Below are 24,777 nucleotides of genomic sequence, written 5' to 3'. Positions count from 1 at the left end.
GCGAGAGAGAGAGAGAGAGAGAGAGAGAGAGAGAGAGAGAGAGAGAGAGTGAACTGGCCACACACTCCTTAACTGACCCGCATGCGAAAATGAACAATAATGATTATGGACATAAACATGGAGGACACTGACTGAGTTTACAGTTTAATGTATCATTTGAATGCCGCGGCTGGGTGGCGCAGCGGTCTAAGCGCTCGTCACCAACGCAAGAGACACCGGTATCGAATCCGGCTGTCGGCGTTGCCTCTGGCTTGGGCCGGCCGTCATACTGACTCAATTGGCAGAGTTAGCGGGAGGGAAGTCGATGGGTGGTAGTCTGGTCGTTGTGAACAGCGACTCCTACAGGTCGGTTGGGGCGCCTGCACAGCAAAAGACAGGAAAATGGCGGGGGCAGTGTGAGCCTCCTACACGTTACTCCTCCTCGCCAATGAGAGTCCGCGCTGGCAGGTGAAAAGAAGTGACTGGCTGCCTCCACATGTATCGGAGGGGACATGTGATGGGCTTCTATCCTCCCTACAACCGGCCAGTGGGGGGCACATGCGAGCAACAATCAAGACAGGCGAGGGGAGAATTGGCACGGCTAAATTGGGATGGGAGAACAATTTAAAAAGGAGGAGAAAAAGTGGATACAAAAATTATTATAATTTTAATGCAGTGGAGACCAGCTTAATTAAAGCAAATCGGACCTGCATCTGATTCAGGACCACATTATGAAAGTGGCCCGAATCAGAATTGAATCAGATTCCATGTGATTTGTGCTGTTCACACTGTTGTGAAAAAAGAAACAAAAACAGATCTGAGTCACATAAAAAAAACGTAGAGATAGTTTTTAGAGATAGGTGGTTTAGAACTAGCCATAGAGATAGGTGGTTTAGAACTGGGGCAGCAGTGGCTCAGGAGGTACTGTGGTCGTCTGGTAATCTGAGGTTTCCGGCCCCCCCCGGCTACTCCCGGCAGTGCGTAGGAAGCAGGCACGTGCACACATAGAGGCCAAGGGGTGCCTGAGCACCTGCCTTTTTGAGCCTCATCAAAAAAGTGCCCTTTTTGAAAAAAAAAATTATAATTTTTTTTTTCTTTTTTACCGTTACGCATATAGACTGCCCTTCTAACTGAAAAATGTCAGGAGGGGTGCTCCAGTAGCACACCATGTTACCGCGCTGCGTCGCGGGACTCCGTGTTGCGTCACGGATCTGGTTGACTCCGAGTTCGATTCCCGGACTCGCCGTCATTTGCAGAGTGTCTCCCGCTGCTCTCTCTCCCGTTTCACCCTACAACTGTCGGTCATGCTTGACCAGAAAAGCGATAAACGCTAAAAAATAAAGTTTAAAAAAAAATAAAATAAAATGTCAGGATATAATCAAAATATTAGGGACAGAGAGAGAGATGCCCCATATTCCATTGCAGTTTGCACGGCCTCCTCCGCGGACCTATTATATTTTATGCATAGCGTGGGTGGTGATGATGATGATAGAAACCGCTGTGGCGCATACAGTTGAATGCTGGTATTACACTCATTGAGGGACACGAAGAAGTCAAGTCCGATGGGATTTGGGAATCTCAAATACAAATCGGGATTGGAATAAAAAATGCATTTATATTAAACAATACAGAATATACAGCACTTCTTGGGGTCTGTAGGGTAAGCACTTATTCCCTCCCCCCTGAACATTTATGGAGATGTATGGGCCTTTTAAGTCAGTGATAAAAGTGTCTTTCAAGGTTAAGTGAGCTCCTGCACTGATTATTATAGTTCAATATTCAATATTTGATCACCAAAACCCCCCAAAAAGCATAGAAAGGGGGCCCCCCGCCCGAAAAGGGCCCTTAAAAATCGTGCTTGCGCGCTATGCGTGCTCGGTTAATATATACACACAAGTGTAGTGCCCTTTTCAGCCTTTGAGCACCTGCCCCTCTAAAGTCCTGTGCACGTCCCTGGTAGGAAGTGTTCTTGAGCAAGACACTTAACCCCTAACTGCTCCCGACAAGCGGCCCTTGCATGGCTGCCTCTGCTGTTGGCGTGTCTGTGTGAAGTGAACGGGTGAACATTAGGCATGAATTGTAAAGCGCTTTGGATAAAAGCTGTTCTATAAATGCAGTGCATTTACCATTTAGAACCGAGGGCAACACGCAACACCGGTCGGTTTCTTATTTGTACACACACGTGTTTTTCACATCGGTCGATGAAAGTTGACTTTACCGTCTGTATCATCTCATTTCAAACCTTTATCTAAACTCGAAAGGTCACATACAGTCACGTTGAGTGTAGATACAGAACTGAGGGGGGAAAAAGCATATAAAATCATAACAATAAGACAAGACGATAAAGGAACACGCCCAACGTTTTGGTAAATTAGCTTATTTGCCATCTACCCTGGAGTAAGACAAGCAGATACATAAAACGTTCTTCTCTGTGCGCATGCATTAGGCTTTAGGGAACAGCCGCACCGTTAGCCTAGCTTAGCGTCATTCACTGGAAGTTGGTGTGCCAGTGTAGCCTAGTTCCCAACAGTCACCCCCAATACACTCCAAATACAACTCCAAAACATTCCTGTAAACATGTTGTGACCTGTGTATGTACTACGTGGAGAAATAAGAAATACAAAAATTTACATTTTCGTTTTCTAAGCAGACACTGTATATACTCGGAACTATTCTTTATTATGTATCTGTTTGTCTAACTCCAGGGTAGATGGCAAATAAGCTAATTTCTCAAAAAGTTGCCGTGTTCCTTTAAGGACCAGCCAGTCACGAGAACGGGTTCCATAGGTTCCAAAATTCTATTCCAATAATGATGTAGTATAAGGATGTGATCTAAACACACACACACACACACACACACACCCACACACCCCCACACACCCCCACACACACACACCCACACACACACACACACACACACACACACCCACACACCCACACACACACACACACCGCACCACTATGTGGTTTCTTCACCTCAGTTGCTGACACAGTCCCTTGTTGCCCCTGCAGTGTTCGAGGAGCCGGAGGACCCCAGCGCTCGCTCCTTCTTCTCCGAGATCATCTCCTCCGTGTCGGACGTCAAGTTCAGCCACAGCGGCCGCTACCTGCTGACCCGGGACTACCTGACCGCCAAGGTCTGGGACCTCAACATGGAGAGTAAACCCCTGGAGACCTACCAGGTATACGTCCTGTCATAGACGGGGGTGTAAAAAGTACCCAGAAATTATACTTAACCTTCCGGGCACCTTTGTCGCAATTCTCGTCAAATAGCCTTTTTTCCACTTTGTAGGTCTGCATTTTAAGTATGTTTTTTTTTCTTCTCTGAAATGTAATTGAGTAAAAGTACAAGTTTCAAGTTTCAAGTTCAAGTTTCTTTAATAGTTGTCATACAGAAGTACAGAATACTTTTATACAAAATGCTTCTTACTGTTGCGCTCCAGAGACTGTGCAAGACAAGATAAGTATGAAATAAAATAACATAGTATAGCATGTAAATTAGAAGTAAGAAAATGAGGTCACAGTGTTCAATATAGACATATGTACAATGTTCGATGCAGAATAGACGTAACTGAGTTACCATATAATATACAATACTGTGTAGTGTACTAATATACAATACTGTATAGTGCAAGGCAGAAATAGGATGAGGTGCAATTTAGGTACAATTTACAGTAGGTGTACGAGTTGTAGTGCAAATCCTTTATCAATAAATATAAAGTGTGTTTGTGTGATCTAAAGTGTGGAGAGTGGGTGCTGCAGTGTGTTTGTTTACAAGTATACAAACCTAATAATACTCTAGTAAAGTACAAGTCCCCCAAAACAGTACTTTACTCAGTACTTTACTCAGTACTTTACACCCCTGGATATATATAACTAGATAAGTCGGAGTCTCCAGCGTAGTTCACCGGCGGCCATCTTGTCACAGGCAGCACGCCCCCACTCATAACATGAATGTCTATGGTGCATCAGGTACTATTGAGATAACAATAGCTTGCAACCGATTTACAAACGGTTTGGTTTATTACAAATGTTATTAACGAAGGGCGGTCAGGTGGCGTAAAACGGAGATTGCGTTCGTCACCAAACCCCGGAGCGGCTCGATTCGCCTGTTCGAGTCCAGCTCACAGCTCCGGGGGTTGTCACCAGCTTGGCTGGCCGTTCACACTAATACAATTGGCTGTATTAGAGGGTGGGAGAAGCTGGAGGGGTGGGTCCGGGTCGTTGTAAACAGCGACTCCTACAGTTCGGTCGGGGCGCCTGCTAAGCGCGGATAGGACCTGAGTGGGATAGTGTGATCCTTCCACACGCTACGCCCTCTCGGTGAGAATCCGCGCTGCCAGGTGAAAAGAAGCGGTTGATTGGCTGGACGTGTGTCGGAGGAAGCACGTGATAGCCTCCACTCTCCCAGACCGACTGTGGGGGGTAAGTGCGCAGCGACCAGGAAGGGGGATTGGGAATTGGCATACGACTAACATTGGGATGGGAGAAAAACGGAGGAAAATGGAGGGGGAAAAAGATAAATAAAAATAAAAATGTTATTAACGTGGCTATGATTCAGGATGCTTGGGACATGTTGAAATTATTTTCAGATGAAAGTCCATTATAAGTATGCAGTATGATAACTACATCTCTGACATTTATAACAAACCAAACCGTAGAGATCTTGAGGAGGACTCCCTAACACACACTAGCCATTTCACCCTAGGTTACCAGAAAAGTGATGAACCTGTGCTCCCAAAAGTCTGATTGTAACATGGTGCGTGGCATCTGGTTGGACGTGCGCGTGCATGCGCGTGTGTGTGTGTGTTTGAACCTACGAGGCAGTGGAGAGTGGGCGACGGAGATGCGATGGTGCTATTTATAGGCGCTGAGCTCCCCTCGCGTGGAGTGAGCCGGGAGAGAGGGATACCTTACACAGCCTTACTCCAAGACCTGCAATGCAGCAAGGAGAGGAGGAAGAGAGAAAGAGGGAAGGAGGGGGGGAGGGAGGGAGGGGGAGAGAGGGGGTGGAAGGGAGGGGGGAGCAGTGATTGCGTGACAGAAAGGAGGAGAGAAGAGAGGGAGAGTAGAGGTAGAGGAGAGGAGGAGAGAGGGGTGGTAGGATGAGGTGAAGATGTGTCGGGGAGCGTATTCAGCCATTCATTCAGTACTTTATTTATTCCTCGAAAGAGAAAAGCAGTTGAGGTTTCCCTCATTTACAACTATATTAAAAACAGAACAAAAACACAGATGCAATAAAAATGTTTTTTTTGTTAAAATAAGTGTTAAATAGCTCTACATTCCGGCGGTCATCACTGATATAGAGTGTCTGGTCAGTAACATGGGTCTCCCAGTCCCTCCACTCCGCAGTAAACAGAATATCTATTTCCTGGTATCCCGTTATCCAATCAGGAGAGAGAACCCTAGATATTTTTACTTATTTCAAGAAATCTTGCCAAGCCACATTTGCAGGCAGATTATTTTACTTGTTTCAAGCACATATTTGTTTTTATTTCTTATTTTGCCCATTTTTGCAGTGTGGAGCTCTCTCTCCTGATTGGATGAAGTGAGAACAGGATTACCAGAACATATATTTAGTGTTTACTGCAGAGCGGAGGGACTGGGAGACCCATGTTACTGACCAGACACTCTATATCAGTGATGGCTGTCAGAATGTAGAGCTATTATCTTAACACATAGACCACTGATTTTAACAAAGAAAATACCACTTACAGCACCTTTAAAAACAGTCACTGAAGCAGGGAGATTTAAACTCTCCATAGGATAGTGGAGTATTGATTAGCATGATCATTCCAAGAACCCGGGGCATTAAATCAAAAGGCTGACTTCCCAAGTTCAGTCTGCACTCTGGGGACCCTAGGCCTAAACCGGTCATCTGAGCAGGTCAGACAGGGTCCATAGTTCCAATCTAGCAACACTGTGATATAAGGTGGTAATTTCCTGCCAACGGCTCCAAAGATAAACAGATACCATTGTTTATTTCGTCCTCTCTGCCAGAGAAGACCAACCCACTTCATCATACAGGATGCAGCAGTGGTGAATACCATAGCTATCACCAGTGATGGATCTGAGAGCAGAGTGAAGACGTGCACTAGGGATGGGTACCGAATCCGTTACTTATAGGGGTATCGACCGAATCACGTCGGCACTACCGAGTACCGATTCACGTGAGATCCACCAGTGCCACATTTCGGTAAAAAAAAATACGTAAGATAAAATACATAAGAAAAAAACGTTTATTTTTTAAAGTCCGATGATGTCAGCGTTTCACTTACCGCGAAACGAAACCTATGAAGTGTGCCGCACGTTCACGTCAATGTTCACGCGCACAATAGGATTTCACTTGATTCAACAACAACGAAGCAGTCGGGGCAATGGCAAGCCGAAAACTGTCGCAAGTGTGGTTATCACTTTACAGAGCTAGATGCAGACAATGCTCGCTGCAATATTATATATATATATATTAACAAATTGTTCTAAATAAATAATAATGATAATAAATCATTTGAAGTTTGGACACATTTTTTTACAACTTTTACATAAAAAATGTTTAGACTAAAGTACCGGAAAATGTACTGTTGGATACCGGTATCGGTTGAAATGTGAACGGTACAAAAACCTAACGTGCACTGACCTCCTGGTCTTAACCGCACATTAATCGGAGGGGCTGTATGTCCGAACGAACGCAAACATTAATATTATTCTGCACAGAGTTTACCTCCCAGCTGCAGAGTCCTGAGTCCATGTCATTACAGACTGTACTCATGTCTGAACACAAGCAGATCGCTATTCGCAGTATTCACACAGTGAGCGTATTGATTTATGTAGACTAACCATGTTCCACATACACAACCATGTGTTGATTAATATAGACTAGTAACCATGTTCCGTACACAACCATGTTGATTAATATAGACTAACCATGTTCCATAATAATAATAATGAATCAAATTTTTATAGCGCCTTTCAGGAAACCCAAGGTCGCTTCAAGAGGGCTAGGGAAAGGGGGCAATAGGGGAAAAGAGGGGGGATGAGGGCAGGTAAGGGATAATGAACCTAATCTAATCTAAACTAACTAATGGGGAAAAGTCTTGGTGAAGAGGTGTGTTTTGAGATCAGTTCTGAAGGTGTCCAGGGTTGGGCCGTTGCAGATTTCAGGGGGGAGAGAGTTCCAGAGGGTAGGGGACGTCACGCTGAAGGCTGTCACCGAAAGTCTGCAACCTGGTGTGAGGGATGGAGAGGAGACCCAGATCAGAGACTAACCATGTTTCAAGTTTCAAGTTCAAGTTTCTTTAATAGTTGTCATACAGAAGTACAGAATACTTTTATACAAAATGCTTCTTACTGTTACGCTCCAGAGACTGTGCTAGACAAGATACGTATCAAATAACATAGTATAGCATGTAAATTAGAAGTAGAAAATGAGGTCACAGTGTTCAGTATAGACATATGTTCCGTACACAACCATGTTGATTAATATAGACTAACCATGTTCCATATACAACCATGTTGATTAATATAGACTAACCATGTTCCATAATATACAACCATGTTGCTTACAGATGGCCATTTCCTGCTGATAGTTAAATGAAAATGCATGGGTTGTGGATAAAATGTATATCTTCATTCTCTGGAATTTCATCAAGGACAAGACACACAAGGCATCGGTCTCATCAAATTTGAGTTTGCCCAATATGTTCCAAAAGTGTGGAGAGATGAAGGGAGGGGTGAGAGAGAGAGTGAGTGATGAAGAGAGAGAGGGAGGGACTCGGAGACTGCAGCAAAGTCGTACATTTATATTAAATGTGTGCTTCTCAGTGTTTTAGCCAGGTATGAAACAATTATTAAGTGGTCAAAATTTGTTAAATAGATTTATGAAATTATATACTGGCCAGTTTGCTACGCTGTCTGACTGAAGATGAGAGATATGAAATGCTGTTTGCTCATCATCCAAAAACAGTTACATACATTAACAGTTTATGAGTAATACAAACGTTTTGGATTGATTGTAAACTATTTATATGAATGAATGATCATTGCATTTATATAGCGCTTTTCTAGACACTCAAAGCGCTCCCCACAACATAGGGTTAGGGAAATTGCCTCCTTCACCACCACTGTGTAGCACCCAACCTTGGGCTACGCAAAGGCGCGCTATGGCCAACCCGGGTTCGATTCCCGGACCCGGCGTCCTTTGCCGAATGTCTTCCCCCCGCTCTGTCTCCCGTTCTTCCCCTCTCTCTCTACCAGACTCTAAAAACAATACAAAAATCTACCAAAAACATAATTTTAGGAAATACATTCACACGTACAATTTCAAGGAGGGGGGACCGCGCGGGAAACACCAATACACCTCCCTATGAGGGCCGCAAAGAAAAAGATCATATTTCAACTCAAACGGACACAGTATCATTTCACCTAACGATTATACATCCGGAGGCCCGTGCGGGGGTTGCAAACATGCCACCGGGGGGTTTGATGTACAACCGGGACCTGACCTCCGCTTGACCCCGTCATCGATCGAGTGGAGAGAGCGTGGAGAGACCGCTGAGGCCAATATGCAGAATGTGAGATCAGCGGCGGACGCAGGAGGGGGGGGATATCTGAATAAAGATGTAATGGTGTGGATTTCAGCCCTTTTCGCGTCAGACACAGTGCTGACACCAGCAGGTCACATAACAGTAGTGTGTGTGAAATGGCAAATGGTGCATGTATGTAGGGATTTTATTTTTTATCTTTCAAAATGTTCAGTTGCTATTGCATGCACTTATCTGTGTTTCATTACACTTGTGAGTGCACATGCTTTACCAACTGTTTCGCCTGTTTTATTGCAACACTACTATCACCGACATCTAAGAAGGGAGATCCCCCCTTGAACGGCCCTTCTAAGGTTTCTCTCCTCCACATTGCCTGTGGTGCATTTTTTCCTATTGCTAGGTTTTAGTGAGTTTTTCCTTACCTTCGCATGGGGTATGTCTGGGAGTGTTGCATTCATTTATTTAAAATTGTTTTGGACTTTATGGTGTTCTTGTTTTGTTCTTGACTTATTGTGATGTTTCATCTTGACTTGTTTAAAGAAGACGTGTCCGGCCCATGGGGGACATTAACGTGTGTCGTCGGGCCTCACAAATACATTTGATTTGATTTGATTATCAAATTTGTACCCATTCAAACTCGCACATTCACACACCGAGGCGACCATGCGAGGTGCCGACCTGCTCATCGGGAGCAGTTGGGGGTTAAGTGTCACTTCGACACGCCGACCGGGGGGGGAGCTGGGATCGAACCGGGGAACCTTCCGATTACCAGACGACCGCTCTACCTCCTGAGCCACTGTCACTGTGTGTGTTTGTGTGTGTGTGTGTGTGTGTAAGCGTGCGTGTGTGTGTGTGCGCGTGTGTGCAAGCAAGCGCACTCCTGACCTACTCTGTGGGTTATGATAATAGAGACATGAATGTTAATGGCTTCAGTGATGTGTCCAAGTAGTTCCCTGCCCTCATATTGCTGAGGGTTGATATCGTGTTATTAGACTTGTCTTGATGATCGAGCTACAACCGTCTGAAATCTGTGTGTGCGCGTGTGTGTATAGTAAGTAAGTAAGTCAAACTTTATTTGTATAGCGCCCTTCTCAGCACGAGTGCTTCACAGCATTTTAAAAAACATCAGTGGAAAATACAAGAAATAATACATGTGGGGACAAAAAAACATGCTAAAACACTAGAATAGACACCAAAAAACGAAAACAAAAAACATGTGTGTGTGTCTGTGTGTGTGTGTGTGTGTGTGTGCGTGCGTGTGTGTCTTTCTCCAGGTACATGATTACCTCCGAAGCAAGCTGTGCTCCCTCTACGAGAACGACTGCATCTTTGACAAGTTTGAGTGTGCCTGGAATGGCTCAGACAGGTACACTACGTGTGTGTGTGTGTGTGCGCATGCGTGATTTGTCTTGATACTAATTATATTGTGGGTAAGTGGTGCTCAAAGGTGTAGATTCCATTGAACAATATCAGGTTACCATACTATCTCTCTCTGTGTCTCTCTCTCTCTCTGTGTCTCTCTCTCTCTCTGCCTCTCTGTGTTTCTCTCTCTCTGTCTGTCGCTCTGCCTCTCTGTGTTTCTCTCTCTCTCTCTCTGTCTGTCTGTCTCTCTCTCTCTCTGTCGCTCTGCCTCTCTGTGTTTCTCTCTCTCTCTGTCTGTCTCTCTCTCTGTCTGTCTGTCGCTCTGCCTCTCTGCGTGTCTGTCTCTATATCTCTCTGTCTCTCTCTGTGTCTCTGTCTCTCTCTATATATATCAATTCAATTCAATTCAATTCAAATGGGCTTTATTGACATGGGAAACATACGTTTACATTGCCAAAGCCAAACAAAACAATCAAACAGAGAAAACAAAAGAAATCAGTACATTACAGACGGAATTTCTTTTACAGTCTTTATGGTGGTTGCATTCCGCTGGATGTCCTTTTCTTGTCACAGCAGCTCACAAATCTTGCTGCTGTGTTTGCACATTCTTGTATTTCTCCCAGTAGGTATGGGAGTTTTGAGTTATTGTCCATGTTTTAAAGGTCTCTTTGGGTGTTTGCAATTTGTGGGAAGTATATGTCTCTGATGTCTTGGTATAGTGGGCAGGTTGTTAAGAAGTGGAGCTCGGTTTCCACCTCGTCTTGTGTGCAGTGGGTGCACAGTCTGTCTTCTCTTGGGAGCCAGGTCTGCCTATGGCGACCTTTCTCGATGGCTAGGCTGTGCTCGCTGAGTCTGTACCTAGTCAAGGATCTTCTTAGTTTTGGGTCAGTCACAGTGCTCAGGTATTCTGCCACTGTGTACTCTCTGTTTAGGGCCAAATAGCATTTCAATTTGCTCTCCTTTTCGGTTGTTTCTTTCCAATGTGTCAGTTTTTTTTCTTTTTTTTTACTTTTTTTTAGCGTTTATCGCTTTTCTGGTCAAGCATGACCGACAGATGCAGGGTGAAACGGGAGGGAGAACAGGGGAAGACATTCGGCAAATGACGGCGGGTCCGGGAATCGAACTCGGAGTCAACCAGATCCGTGACGCAGCACGGTATTCCCCGACGCTTTCGCGTCGAGGTACATGGTGAGCTACTGGAGCTCCCTTCTTTTTGTTTTCTTATAATTTGATTTAGTCCAGTGTGGTTTCTGTCTGGTGGCTCTGCTTGTGTTTGTGAGCAGAGTCCCAGAACCATCTGGCTGAGTGGGCATCTATTGAGGGTCTCTCTGTGGGTGAGGGCTATGTTGTGGAGTGTGTCTGGGTCGCTTTCTTTTAGGTAATTGTGGAATTTGAATGCTCTTTTTTGAATTTTGATGATTAGTGGGTATCTTCCTAGTTCTGCTCTGCATGCATTATTTGGCGTTTTCCGTTGGGTGCGGAGAATTAATTTGCAAAATGCTGCGTGCAGAGTCTCAATTGGGTGTTTGTCCCATTTGGTGAAGTCTTGGTTTGCAAGTGGGCCCCAGATTTCACAACCATATAGGGAAATCGGTTCTATGACGGAGTCTAATATTTTGAGCCAGATTTTGATTGGAATGTCTAATTTGATGTTCCTTTTTATGGCATAGAAAGCCCTTCTTGCTTTGTCTCTCAGGTCGTTCACAGCTTGATTGAAGTTCCCTGTAGCACTGATGTTTAGGCCGAGATATGTGTAGTTTTTTGTGTGTTCTAGGGAAATTGTGTCTAGGAGGAATTTGTGTTTATGTTGTTGTAGGCTGTGCCTTTTTTGGAATATCATAATTTTAGTTTTGTTTAGGTTTACTGTCAGTGCCCATGTCTGGGAGAATTTGTGCAGAAGGTCAAGGTGCTGTTGTAGCCCTTCTTTTATCTCTGTGTGTCTCTCTATGTCTCTCTCTCCCTGTTTCTCTGTCTCTATCTATCTATCTATCTATCTATCTATCTATCTATCTATCTATCTATCTATCTATCTCTCTGTGTTTCTCTGTCTGTCTCTCTCTCTACCTATCTGTCTCTCTCTCACCTCATGCCTTTATGTGGACTTATTAGTGTCTCTCTCCCTCTTTCTCTCTCTCCATCTTTCTTTCTCTCTCTCCATCTTTCTCTCTGTCTCTCTCTCCATCTTTCTTTCTCACCTCTCGGTCTGTCTCAGCATCTGTTTCTGTCTTTCTCTCCATTTCTCTCTGTCTCTCTCTCTCTCTCTCTCTTCACAATGTGATCACGAATCTCTCTCTCTCTCTCTCTCTCTCTCTCTCCCCGTCTCCACAACAGCGTCATCATGACCGGGGCGTACAACAACTTCTTCCGCATGTTCGACCGGAACACCAAGCGCGACGTCACCCTGGAGGCGTCGCGCGAGAGCAGCAAGCCGCGCGCCGTCCTCAAGCCCCGGCGGGTGTGCGCCGCCGGCGGCAAGCGGCGGAAGGACGACATCAGCGTGGACAGCCTGGACTTCACCAAGAAGATCCTCCACACCGCCTGGCACCCCACGGAGAACATCATCGCCATCGCCGCCACCAACAACCTCTACATCTTCCAGGACAAACTGAACAGCGAGATGCATTAGAGTCCCAGAAAGGAACGTGGGGGGGGGGGGGGTTGGAGGATTCTACACACAGTGTGTACCCGTGTCCTCGCCCGTGCAGGAATGTACACACACACACACAAACGGTCGCACCATCCACGTTACACACCCGTGACGACACACACACACACAATTAGACACATCGTTGTACACGCGGAGAAGTACACACTGCGCCTAGTACCTACACACTCGCCACTCTGTGCCCCGACTAGCCAGAGTACTCTCCATGGCTGTGCCTCCCCTCTGTCTCCCAGCCTCCCAGGACTAAAAGGACCCTCTCGCTCTCTCTCTCCTTCTCTCTCTCTCTCTTTCTCTCCCTCTCTCTCGGGCCGGGCTCTAAACAGGCTGGGTTACCCAACGTGGATTACAGATTAAAAGGAATTCTTTAAAACTTGTGGATTTCCTCCGATTGATTGTCGACCTCCGGATTGTGACTGATCGGGTAATCAGTCGGATTTTGAGGCCACACCCCCCCCCCCCCCCCCTTCCAGACAGGAAAGACGTTTACATCATGATTCTGTCGTTATTATTTTCCGTTTGTTTGCCCCCTCTGCTTTCTGACACACGTCAGCTTCCTTTTCTTTCTGCAACGTATGTCCTCATCTGTGCTCAATCTGAACCCATCCCCGTTACTAGGAACCTACCCCCCCCGTAACTTTGCCTAACATCTGATGAACTGACCCTTTGACGTTTGAGTGGCAACACAAATGTCGTTTACATACCCAACTCCTAGTTTCCTCAATTCTTATTCATGATAAGTTGATGATATCGATGGTGGTGATGATGATGATGATGATAACGATGGTAATTAATGGTGTGTGATGTTTTAACGAGGATGAACTCTGGGAGCCCACCCACCCTTGCTCAAGGGCAAAGTAAACCCACAACCTGCCTCTCTGCTCTTCTCGCCAGGAGAGACCCTGTACAACTGGGAGGGGGGGGGGGGGGGGGGGGGGGGGGGGGGGGGTGTTCAACGAGGTGAAATATTAACCGTGTTTCTGATGGAAATGGAATATAATAGAGGTTATCATATGAACAGACACTCCTAGGGGTTCTAGTCGGTGTGTTTCGATCTCAAACATTGCGTTTCATCCGCCTGAACATGCCCCACAAACAGTTTTATTTTTTTTTTCCTGTTCAGTTTGATTGTGGATTCTGCTTCTGGAAAATCCAGGGCTGTGTCATGTGCTACTTAATTAAAAACACAACTGAAATTAAGCAAAAGAAAAAAGAAGAAAAAAAAATAAAAATAAAAAAAAAGTCCAACAATCAAGCAAAAAGATGCTGCATGTCGAAACACATTTAGCCTCCGTGTTTATAAACTGACTGACTGACTGACTTGGCTGCCTTTTAATAAACCCAGCTGTACAATGGCTTCTGGGGCTCAGGGCTCCATGCAACCATAGAAAACAACAGCGTTCGTCAAACTCTGGTTCGGGGGACCGACCGGGACTGGCGCCGTTGGACGGTTGGTTGCCAACCCTCCAACGTTTAAGTGTCAGTGTAAAAACCAAAGTGCGCTGTAGCGTTGTCTATATAGTGTCGGACTTGACGCGTACAGTCGCTCGCTGACGATTGACGACGACGTTGCAGAATGCCCCCATCTCCCTCCCCCCAGCCCTGATGGCAGACCACTGCACTTCCGCGTTACATGGAGCTCGTGAGGGGGAGTTCAAAATCCCGGAAGTGTTGCGGTGGTCTATATAAGACGGTCGTTTGCCGGTCTCCCCCGAGACCAGCGAGTTTATGGGATCCTGCCATAGATGAGCGAGCTGCCCTACCTTTCTCTGTGTCTCCAGACACTGGGGCATGTTGTTTACCAGTGTTCGGTTCATACACTTAACGTGTACATTTTGAATGACGCCGTCGGGAAGAATCGGTTTTCCCCGACGCGCGAAAAACCAGAGGAATGGGGAATGTTTTCTGATCAACGTTGTATTCTAAAAAATTTAAATAAAAATTTCCAAAAAAAGATAAAACTTTAAAGGGCCTACATGGTGTCTGTATATATGCCGATTTTCCTTTCTCTTTTTGTCTCGGGGGACATTTACAGTATGGAGTTTTGTTTCTTTAAATGACCACTGATCAATAATCAATGAACGGACCGCGGACCCAATCGTCTCTATTGATGATGGTTTCCAAGGCAATGGCAGAGAGAGAGAGGAATTGAATCTCTTCAGCCTTTTCAAATGATCACTTTGCTGATGTTGCAGAATCTTTATTTTTATTTTTTTTAGAACACAGTTTATTCTTTTATTTATCATGTTTTTTGTTGAACATCCGTTAGTTTGAATCTACACCGTTGACCGAACTAACATTGATTCACATCTTTTTGTGTTAATTAATGTATTTTGATGACAAAAATGTCAAATGGACAGGTATAAATAATGTTAATATGTTTTAGTTTTTTTTCTGAATAAAGATTTCAACGAAATTGCATCCGACGGGCGTATGGCTGTGTTGTCTTTATTAGCTGTGACCAGCAGGTCTCTCTGGTCCCTACATAGGGGGTCAGCCCTGGGGGAGCCCAATGGTCCCACAGCCCTATGTTGCCACATTTCTAAGATATCTCTCAAAATTTGGCCCTATGTTCCCACGTTTCTAAGATCTCTCTCAAAATGTGGCCCTATGTTCCCACGTTTCTAAGATCTCTCTCAAAATTAGGCCCCATGTTCCCACGTTTCTAAGATCTCTCTCAAAATGAGGCCCTATGTTCCCACAGCCCTATGTTCCCACATTTCTAAGATCTCTCTCAAAATGAGGCCCTATGTTCCCACAGCCGTGTGTTCCCGGACGAACCCTCTGCTACCAGAGGACAATTGGATAATAGTTTGGGTGTCATTGGCTACCAAATTAAGAGAAAGGGGGATCAAATCAGATACAAATGTATGAAAAAAGGAAATAGGGAACATAGGGCTGTGGGACCATTGGGCTGTGGGAACATAGGCATGCTCCCCTCCATAGAAGGTTCTCCAGCCTCTCTAGGCCACAGGTCTCCCTGACAGAGTCCCCAGAAAAATGGGGGAATAGCTTAATTTCACTAATAATATTTTATTCAGTAGAAGTGATAGAATATTTAAGAGCGACTATTCAAGAGACTTGAGTTCTAGAAAGTGTTATATAAATCTAATTTATTATTATTAAATCTGATTCAATCAATCAATCAATCAATTTCTTTAATGACCACCCAGCCAGGCTGGTGGAATTTGGTTTCAGTGCATAGCATAGCAGTTCCAACATAAAACATAGAACATATAACATTACTTACAGCGTACATAAAAGAAAACACAATTACATAGATACAGTTCAGAGTTGTCCATGTCCATGTCAGCAGAGGTAAGGGGGGTTGCGGGGGGTACTACAGGGGGGGGGGGGGTGCTACAGGGAGTTCAGTGTCCGTATGGCAGTGGGGAAGAAGCTGTTTTTGAACCGGGATGTTTTGGTGGTCAGGGATCTGTAGCGCCTCCCGGAGGGCAGCAGCTGGAAGATGTGGTGTGTTGGGTGAGTGGGGTCGGAGATGATTTTTCTGGCTCTCCTGATTGTGATTTGGCGGTGGAGTGATTCGAGAGAAGGGAGGGGGGGTGCAGATTATTTTTCAGGATTTATTGATGATTCTTTGTAGTTTGTTTTTTGAGTGAGTGTCCAGATTGCTGTACCAAACACTTTCGTCCGCAGTGTGAACGTAGCTTTAGTGTGGAGGCCATGTTGACCAGATATACTCACAGCTCACAGCCTGCTTATCAGTGAGGTCATTGGGCTGTTTCCTCCAGTAAAATGTGTCCAATATCAGATTCCAGTGTGAACTGGTCACGCTTCTGAACTGACCCGCATGTCGTGAACATCTGATTTGAGTCAGTCTGAACGTAGCCTTAGAGTGGAGGGCCTGCTGACCACATACTCTGCTTATCAATGAGGTCCCACCTGAGACCATGTCATCATCGGGCTGTTTCCTCCATAAAAAAAAGAAAATCAACCAGCTTTCAGCGGTACCTCCGGCTTGGTCAGTCTTCCCTACTAACACAATTGGCAGTGTTAGCGGGTGGGAAGCCGGTGGTGTGTGTGTCCTGGTCGCGTCATTGTAAACAGCAACTCCTACTGGTTGGTCGGGGCGCCTGTTCAGCAGGGAGGGGATCTGGGGGAAATAGCGTGAACCTCTGCACACATTACGTTCCCCCAGTGAAACTCCTCGCTGTCAGGTGAAAAGAAGCGGCTGGCGACTCCACATGTATCGGAGGAGGGTCCCTGATGTAAACAAGACGAAAGTCTTTCTCTGGTCTGCATCCCCTTAACAATTGTATGTATTGAGCTGTACTGTACTGTACCCATTCTGCAATCTGTTAAATAAAGTTTTCAATCAATCAATCGAAAGCACAGTAGCGCAGCGACCGGAACAGGAAGCTGAGACGCTAATTGTAAATACACCTGCAATCGTCCGAGACTTGTTTGTATATCGTTTTCTTCCTTTATTAAACTGGATGGAACAAATGGAATATCAAACACATGAGATCTCCCACTGCATCACGTGGGAAGCTAACCGTGAGATAATGTCTCGTAGAAAGGCACTTAAATAAAAGAATCTCCCACATTCATAAATGGCATAGTTAATCAAAAGGACACTTATGACTCAAGCTCGACAGCAACGTAGGATATTTCAGTAAAACATTACTGATCCGTTTTTTTTTTTTTTTTTTTTTTTTTTTTTTTTTAAATGTGCTTCCGACTTCCCATTACTCCACATAACCTACAGTGTAACCAACAGGACTTTCAAAACATAGTACACATAATGTAAGAAAATAGCATTTCCTGTATAGACATGAAAGCTATAAAAAAGAAGGAAGGGTCATCATCACGTCACTGTGTAGCGTGTGGAAACATTCTGTTCGGCCGACATTGAGTTGAATGGGATCCGCCAACAGGTTATTACCTCGGATGTCAGCATTGTCAGCAATTTGTTGCATTGTTAACTAGCTAACGTTTGATATATTGGTTGATGTATATTTCCTCAGATAGCTGGTATATATTTAATTTGAATACAGGCTTCAATAGAACTGGCACCAAAGTCTGGCACCAAGACAAGCGGAGCATAGAACGCTGGTATTCCGACGTCATAACCGTTCCTTCTTTTATAGTTTCCTTGTATACAGACTTAGTCATGGTGGCTCAGGTCAACTTTGAATAGGCCCAGTAGAAAAACACTTCTCAAACTGACACAGGCAACGGTTGTGATTGGAGGATCATGGGGAAAGGGGTGGGGCTTGAGATAGGTCAATTAACAGTCCTTCTAGACGTTTTCTGTGTGTCTCACTCACTCGAGCTAGTCTCCACCACAGATAAACCGAGAGAGCCTGTGGGGACATGCTTAGCACTAATGCAGATTTAAAACCCAATATATTGTTACGATCTCAAACATTAGGTCAAACTCATCAAAACAGTAATGCCTTTTCTCAATTAGCTGTGTTCAGCCTGGCTGGGGCTAGCCGTGATCTAATGGTTGGATGTGTGTCTCTGTTGCATTTCTTGTAAACTCTCTGGTTGCTAGGCAACCTTTCAAAATCCACACAAGCAACTGTGGTACACAAGCTAAACCATGATGATGCAACAGTCCCGGTCCAGGTGGAGACAAGGCCACAGCACGGCTAAACCCTGGCTAGTGGAGACAAGGCCACAGCACGGCTAAACCCTGGCTAGTGGAGACAAGGCCACAGCACGGCTAAACCCTGGCTAGTGGAGACAAGGCCACAGCACGGCTAAACCCTGGCTAGTGGAGACAAGGCATAGGACTAAATGAACATAGAAACGGCCGATGTACACACAAAAAAAGAAGATTATTATTGTGCTGATTCTACTGAATGTGTGTGTAAGCAGCATATTTTCTCGATATCTGAAATGGTCACGGACATGAACCACGATTGAGGAGGTTGAGTCTGCGCGCGTGTGTGTATTACGGTAGTGTCTTGCATTGTAACTGCATTATTTAGCGTACATATATTATTTTACCTTTATTTATTCAGAGAGCGTTGACTGAGCACACTTGCTCTTTTTCAGCAACGCCACGAATTAATGATTCCATTTTTATAGTGCTTTTCTATGTGCTTTACAATGTAGAACAGAACTAGCCTCTTCCAACCTGCTATGCTAACGTTGCACATATTCACACACCTGGGAGCTGCCCAGTAAAACCACAGTAATCTACTGAAGCTCAGCTGCGAAGTGGCTTGCTCAAGAGCAGTTTGACAGTAGTTGTCTGGGGGGGGGCGTTACTTGCCCCACAATGCTTTGCGATTCTCCTTTCTCTGGACTGTCGTCCTTTGTACTTAATCGGCTCGATTCAATATTCCCACACATTTGGCTCAAAAGCTATAAAAACACAAACACACACAAACACACTTGGATAAGAACCTCCTAACTCCAAAACTTTCCAAAAACTACCAACTTTCCAGCCATATTTTCAGATTGACACCTGTTGCTTTTTACCGAATCCTTCATACGAACAACCACATTAAGTCCATTTCAGATGACAATGTTTTCAAACCTTAATTATCTAAAGATGGTAAATCGGAAACGTTATGTACATTCATAGTTAAAGACAGCAGGGGGTTTGACCTTCTGTAGTGTAGGTGTGAAGAGGGTTAACCCGTTGTCGTGTGGCAGTGAGAGGGTTAACCTTCTGTATTGTCGCAGTGAAAGGGTTAACCCTTTGGTAGTGTGGTAGTGAAAGGCTTAAGGTTTGGGTGATGTATGACGTTCAGAGAAAGACACCACGATTGGGGACTCCAAATCACTCAGTCACTCAGTCCTCCTAATCTACTCCACGGTGCAAAGCGCCTCAACACATCCTCTTTTGTTGCTAGCATTAGCTACCATTCATTTGAGCTAATACGGTTTAGCAAATTTCACAGCTAACTCTAGCTAATCAAATGCCCTTATTTGTAACACTAACTAGTGTTAACTGTGACATTTGCTAGCTGACATAGCAGCGCTAACCTTTGGTAGAAAATGTTACCAAGATCAAATGTTACCCGTTAGCTGGTGCTGGTTGACTGCGACAAACTCATCCTCGCACACTTTCATCCACGCGCGCACTTTCCCACGGGTTAAGGCACTGAGATCTCACTCCCGTTGCTACGTGAACATGGATACAGATTCACAGGGCAGTGAGATCCCACCGCTGTCACCAATGTAACCGAGTGGATTTGAACCTGGGACCATAGGATCCACAGGCGGCTGCACTAACCAGCTGAGCTAAAGGGTCAGAGCCGTTAGCAGGTGCTGGTTGAATGCGGCAGAGTCGTCCATAGTTTACATTTGTATAGTACTCGTTTTTTATGCATCAACTGCTGGTATATATACGACCGTCAGCTTTACTCTTTTACTTTTCTTTTTTACTTTGCGCTTTACTGTATGAAGCACAATCTCAGGAGGGTCATACAAGCATTTCACTATAATGTACAACGCTTTCCCATGTGGGATAGATGCTTCGTATTGTGGGATAGGTGGACACTTTTTGATGACCTCATTAATGGGGGGGAGGAAGCCATACTTACTAACAGCCCCTCATTGGAGTTAAGAGGTTTAAACGCAACAGCAGCTGTATTTACAGTGGAATAGACACATCAAATATCTCTATACCGGTCTTTATATTGTTCTACGCATCTAAACACAATTAATACTAACCGAACATGGTAGTGGAGAACGTATACATATAACGTGTACAGCTGACAACATCTGTCTACCGGAGCCGAAGCGTTGATATCAGTCCCAACGTTTGTCCCGACAGTTTGTGTCGAGTCTCCCAAACACGTATTTACCAACACCACGTACGTACGAGTGAGTACACATAACGTACTGCAACCTGCTCATGAACAATCTGGTGCTTTTCATAAATAATAAACCCAAAAAGGTCACGTAAAAGAACCACACTCCCTCCCTCTCTCTCTCTCACATCTCGTCCTGCGCTCCGGTCTCGGCCTCGACCCGCGTCGTCTCCGCGCTCTGCTCTAGTCTGGCGGTCAGGAAGGGGTTAAAGAAGAAGTCGAAGCCGAACTGCAGGGCGCTCTGGGCCGCGCACCTCCAGTCGCGCTCGATCTTGTGCTGCCTCCGGCTGGGCACGGGGGAGTCGCCGCACGTCAGGCAGTTGATGGCCTTGAGTTCAAACACGGGCCACTTGGAGCCCAGGCGCCCCTCCAGCACCGTGCTGAACTCCAGCACGCTGCCCGTCTTCAGGTGCAGCAGGACGGGCCGGAACTCGTTGCTGGCGCGCAGGACGATGTCCTTCGTCGCGTCCTCGTCCTCCACGATCGTCCCGTTCTTGGTCTTCCTCTCCAGCGGCATGCCCATGGTGACCTCGAACTTGTAGCGGTCGAAGCGCTTCACGTGGCACTCGTGCATGACGAACCGCTTCACCTTGCAGAGGGGCTCCTCCTGCGGGCGAGGGGGCGCCGGGCCGGGGAGGGGGAGGGGGGGCCGGGCCGCGGCGTTGCCGTCGTCCGCCTCGTCGCACAGCGGGTACGCCTCGCCGTACAGACAGCGCACCCAGTCCCCCATGAACACCGGCAGCATGTTGATGACCGACTGCACGCCGTTATCGATGTCCGTCACGCGGACGTACTTGAAGCGTCCCGTCCACGTCACCCGGTGGCCCTCGAGTTGGCAGCAGAGGATCTGCGTCTGGGCCATGTTGGAGTCCTTCCAGCCCCGCGGGCCGCAGATGTTGCCGTACTCGGGCCACGTCAGCGTGGAGTTGTAGACCCTCATGCCTTCCGACCGGTAGACGTACATCCAGCAGAAGAGCACCACGGCGGTCAGCCACACCAGGATGAGCTTGACCACGCTGCTGCCCGAAAGGGAGCGGAAGACCGCCACAGGGCTGAGGCTGAAGCGCGTCCACCACCTCAGCACCACTGGCACCAAGCACACCGTCAGCGTCACCGCCATCTTGGTCAGCTCCAGGGCCAGGAACCACTGCAGCATCTGGACGAGGAGCATGGCGGCCAGGCCCAGCGTGAGGACGGGCAGGGCGAACAGGAAGAGGAAGTAGCCCGCGCAGGTGCGGATGAGTCCGATGGCGGAGGCGTTGTGGAGGAAGACCAGGCAGAGCTCGCACCAGGTGAAGCACACCAGGTAGGGCACCAGGCACAGGTAGGTGCCCCGGAAGCCCCTCAACTGGGCCATGCGGAAGAGGAGGTAGAACAGGTGTCCGTACAGGAGCCAGGGCAGCCCGAAGTTCAGCGCCACCTTGTCCCCCAGGGGCACCGTGATGAGCGTCATGCCCAGGCCCCGGAGGAGCCAGAGGGAGTCGGGGAGGAGGGACGTCAGGGAGCAGGCGCCGGAGAGCACCTCGGTGAGCAGGGCCCGGCGGGCGAACACCTGGGCGGAGGCGTGGAGGCTGAGGAAGGAGGTGACAGTGAAGAAGGCTGCGACGGTGGCCAGCTCCGAGCAGGGGACGCACGTCTTGTCGGCCACGGGGAAGGAGAAGACGGTGAAGACCACGGAGAGGAAGAAGTACCTGGGGCAAGGAGGGACGGACGGTGTCTTTCTTTTTATTTATTTCTTTATTTCGCACCATTTCAGCAAAACAGTAAAAACATTGACCATGACAGAAAGGGTATAAAGGTGCTGAGTAGAGGCAAGAAGAGACCCAGATGGGCCTATACAGGGCCTGAACTCATTAAATCATTGGATTAAAAAAAAAAAAACACACAAAAAGAAAAGTTAAGTAAAATAAGTTCATAAAAAAAATTTCATAATATTAACCCATGCTCCGGCAATCACGTGTTAAGGCGGGTTTCTCCGCCATGCGTTGTCTGCCAATAACTCCGTAAGGCGTTTTTTAGATCAATATTTCATATTTTCGTCATGGTATTCATATTTCACCCACGGAGTCTTGGGTGATGCTGTCTGAGCCATCACAACTCTGCAACGCTTCAATACCGCCACCTGGTGGCCGATCGGCGAGTTGCCAAACCGGAAGTGCCCATTGTAGCTCGGTCCGTCCCCTATTTTCGTCCGGCCACTCGCTTATCGTCCCGGGGCTCAATACAGACACCGTCGATATGGATCTTTGCCATAACTCAATAATCAACATGATTTAGACTTGTATTAGTAATATACAAACCGGAAATGGTCCACTCTCATCGCCCAACGCTACGAGGAGACTGGGGTGAGTTTCAGCGTTTCTCATTTTCGATACAAACTGCTATGATCAATATATCACCCATACTACATAAATCATTTAACGTCGGTCATTGAATTATAAACGACCCTCCCCCCCCTCCGTTCACCCGCAGATGACCAGTCATGACGTTTAGGACCATGTACAGTTGACATTTTTAATATAACGTTGATCGTATCAAACTGCATTTGATAATCTAATATATGCATGTATGCCTATATCTCACGTTCTATGAAATACTGCAGAAAACGATAAAAACATATTTATACTCTAGACGGTATTTTAGTATGAATGTGTGAATGAAAAAGTAAAACGTTCCTACATCCTGAACGATAGATAATTGATGTTGAATGGGCCATAGTAATGTCAATTTAGCAATACAATTAAAAAAGTTATAGCCCTGCAAAGAAGGTGAACATCACCATAGACAAATAGCGCTGGCAGAGGATGATTTAGGATGATCAAAGTGGTGGCAGAGAATGGCCAAAAACGTCGTACAATGTGTTTCAAGGTCATGCTAATTTCGCCAATCCACGGCGTACAACGTTATTGAGATCATATTTAATTTTTTCGCCATGGTATTCATAATTCCCTCACGGAGCCTGGTCTGATACAGTGGGAGCCTGCACAACAGTGCAACGCTTCAATACCGCCGCCTGGTGGATGATCGGGCGAGTTACCAAACCGGAAATGGATCCAGAAGATCTCCGTGATCTGGGAAATCCGTCCGGCAGTCATTATTGTCGCGGGACTCTAGACACACATCTGTGTATATGGATCGCTGCCATAACTCAATAATCGATATGATTTGGGCGTTTATTCCGCCATACAAACCGGAAATGGATCGAGTAGATCGCCGTCAAATAAGTGGGATCTTTTTCCTCCAGTCTCATCGGTGAACGGTAAGAGGACGCTGATGTCATTTTCAAGGCGATTGTACATTTCTTTGTTTACAAACCAACTGATCAATAAATCAACCCATACTACATAAAGCATTTACTGACGATCACGGAATTATAAACGACCCCCCCCCCCCCCGTTCAGCCGTGCATGATCAGTCATAACGTTTAAGGATCGTATACAGTTGGATTTTTTAAATATAGCGTGTCTAGGGAATAGACTGCAATCGATAATCTATATTATGCGTTTAGGCCTATAACTAGCGTTCTAGGAATTACTGCAGAAAACGATAAAAACATACTTATATTCTAGACGGTATTTTAAGTATAACGTTCCTACATCCTGAACGATAGATAATCGATGTTGAATGGGCCATAGTAATGTCAATTTAGCAATACAATTTAAAAAGTTATAGCCCTGCAAAGAAGGTGAACATCTTCATAGGCTTAGAGTGGTGGCAGAGAGTGGTATGAGAGGGGCAAACTGCCCGGCGGGCAATGTGTTAAGATAATAAGATAATAATAATAACAATAATAATCAAAGTAATAATAATAATTAGGGATGTCCGATCACGTTTTTTTGCTCCCGATCCGATCCCGATCATGTGATTGTGAGTATCTACCGATACCGATATTTCCCGATCCGATCAAAAAAAAGAATCTTTTTTTTTTACTTTTTTTTTTATTCAACAAACATGACCATGTTCACGTCTTAAACTCATAACTGAGACCTTAGTTTTGGTTTTTAATTGCATATCATCATTCATTTATTTATTGTCACACAGAGCAGAAGAATTTTGCCAAAACAAACCAATAGTATTAGCTGCAGAACGGCAGACCAGCCACAATCTCAGACCCAAACGCATTTCCTTTGATTTAATTATACATCAAATGAAATACTGAAATACTGACCGCTATGAAAGCCAGAGACAAAAAATGCTCTGAGTTTCGTAAAAGTCAGTCAAAGCTTACCAAAAGCACGAGCAGTGAACTCCAAGACCACGTGACTGAACTCAAACTAGAAAGAAACAGACTAAGAAATGACGTAAACTCCATGATCAAAACTGCTAAAAAAAATTTCATCAATGACAAAACCGAGGAAAACAAAAATAAACCACGTGAACTTTGGAAATTACTCAACAATCAACTAGGCTGCAGTAAAAAACTCAAAACCAGGTTCTC

General features: G+C 45.7%; 2 protein-coding genes across 2 annotated transcripts in view; one reads left to right on the top strand and one right to left on the bottom strand.

The window, feature by feature from the left end:
- LOC311242576 (serine/threonine-protein phosphatase 2A 55 kDa regulatory subunit B gamma isoform-like) overlaps positions 1 to 12,507 on the top strand; it is a gene marked incomplete at both ends in the record, with an annotated part of 86,971 nt that extends 74,464 nt beyond the window's left edge. The window contains 3 exon segments of the mRNA XM_084331553.1: positions 2,992 to 3,161; positions 9,794 to 9,885; positions 12,213 to 12,507. Of these exon segments, the coding sequence (XP_084187679.1) occupies positions 2,992 to 3,161; positions 9,794 to 9,885; positions 12,213 to 12,507 (557 nt within the window).
- Positions 12,508 to 15,804: 3,297 nt separating this feature from the next.
- The window catches only part of wfs1b (Wolfram syndrome 1b (wolframin)), a gene marked incomplete at its 5' end in the record, with an annotated part of 45,228 nt that continues 36,255 nt past the window's right edge, over positions 15,805 to 24,777 (bottom strand). Inside the window, one exon of the mRNA XM_084331953.1 lies at positions 15,805 to 22,030. Within this exon, the coding sequence (XP_084188079.1) occupies positions 20,464 to 22,030 (1,567 nt within the window). The 3' untranslated portion in view covers positions 15,805 to 20,463. The remainder of the gene's footprint in view (positions 22,031 to 24,777) is intronic.

This window comes from Notolepis coatsorum, assembly GCF_963971535.1.
Source record: "Notolepis coatsorum genome assembly, chromosome: 16".
Taxonomy (NCBI): domain Eukaryota; kingdom Metazoa; phylum Chordata; class Actinopteri; order Aulopiformes; family Paralepididae; genus Notolepis; species Notolepis coatsorum.
Note: the sequence above shows the minus strand (reverse complement) of the source record. Positions and strands in the feature narration are given on the sequence as shown.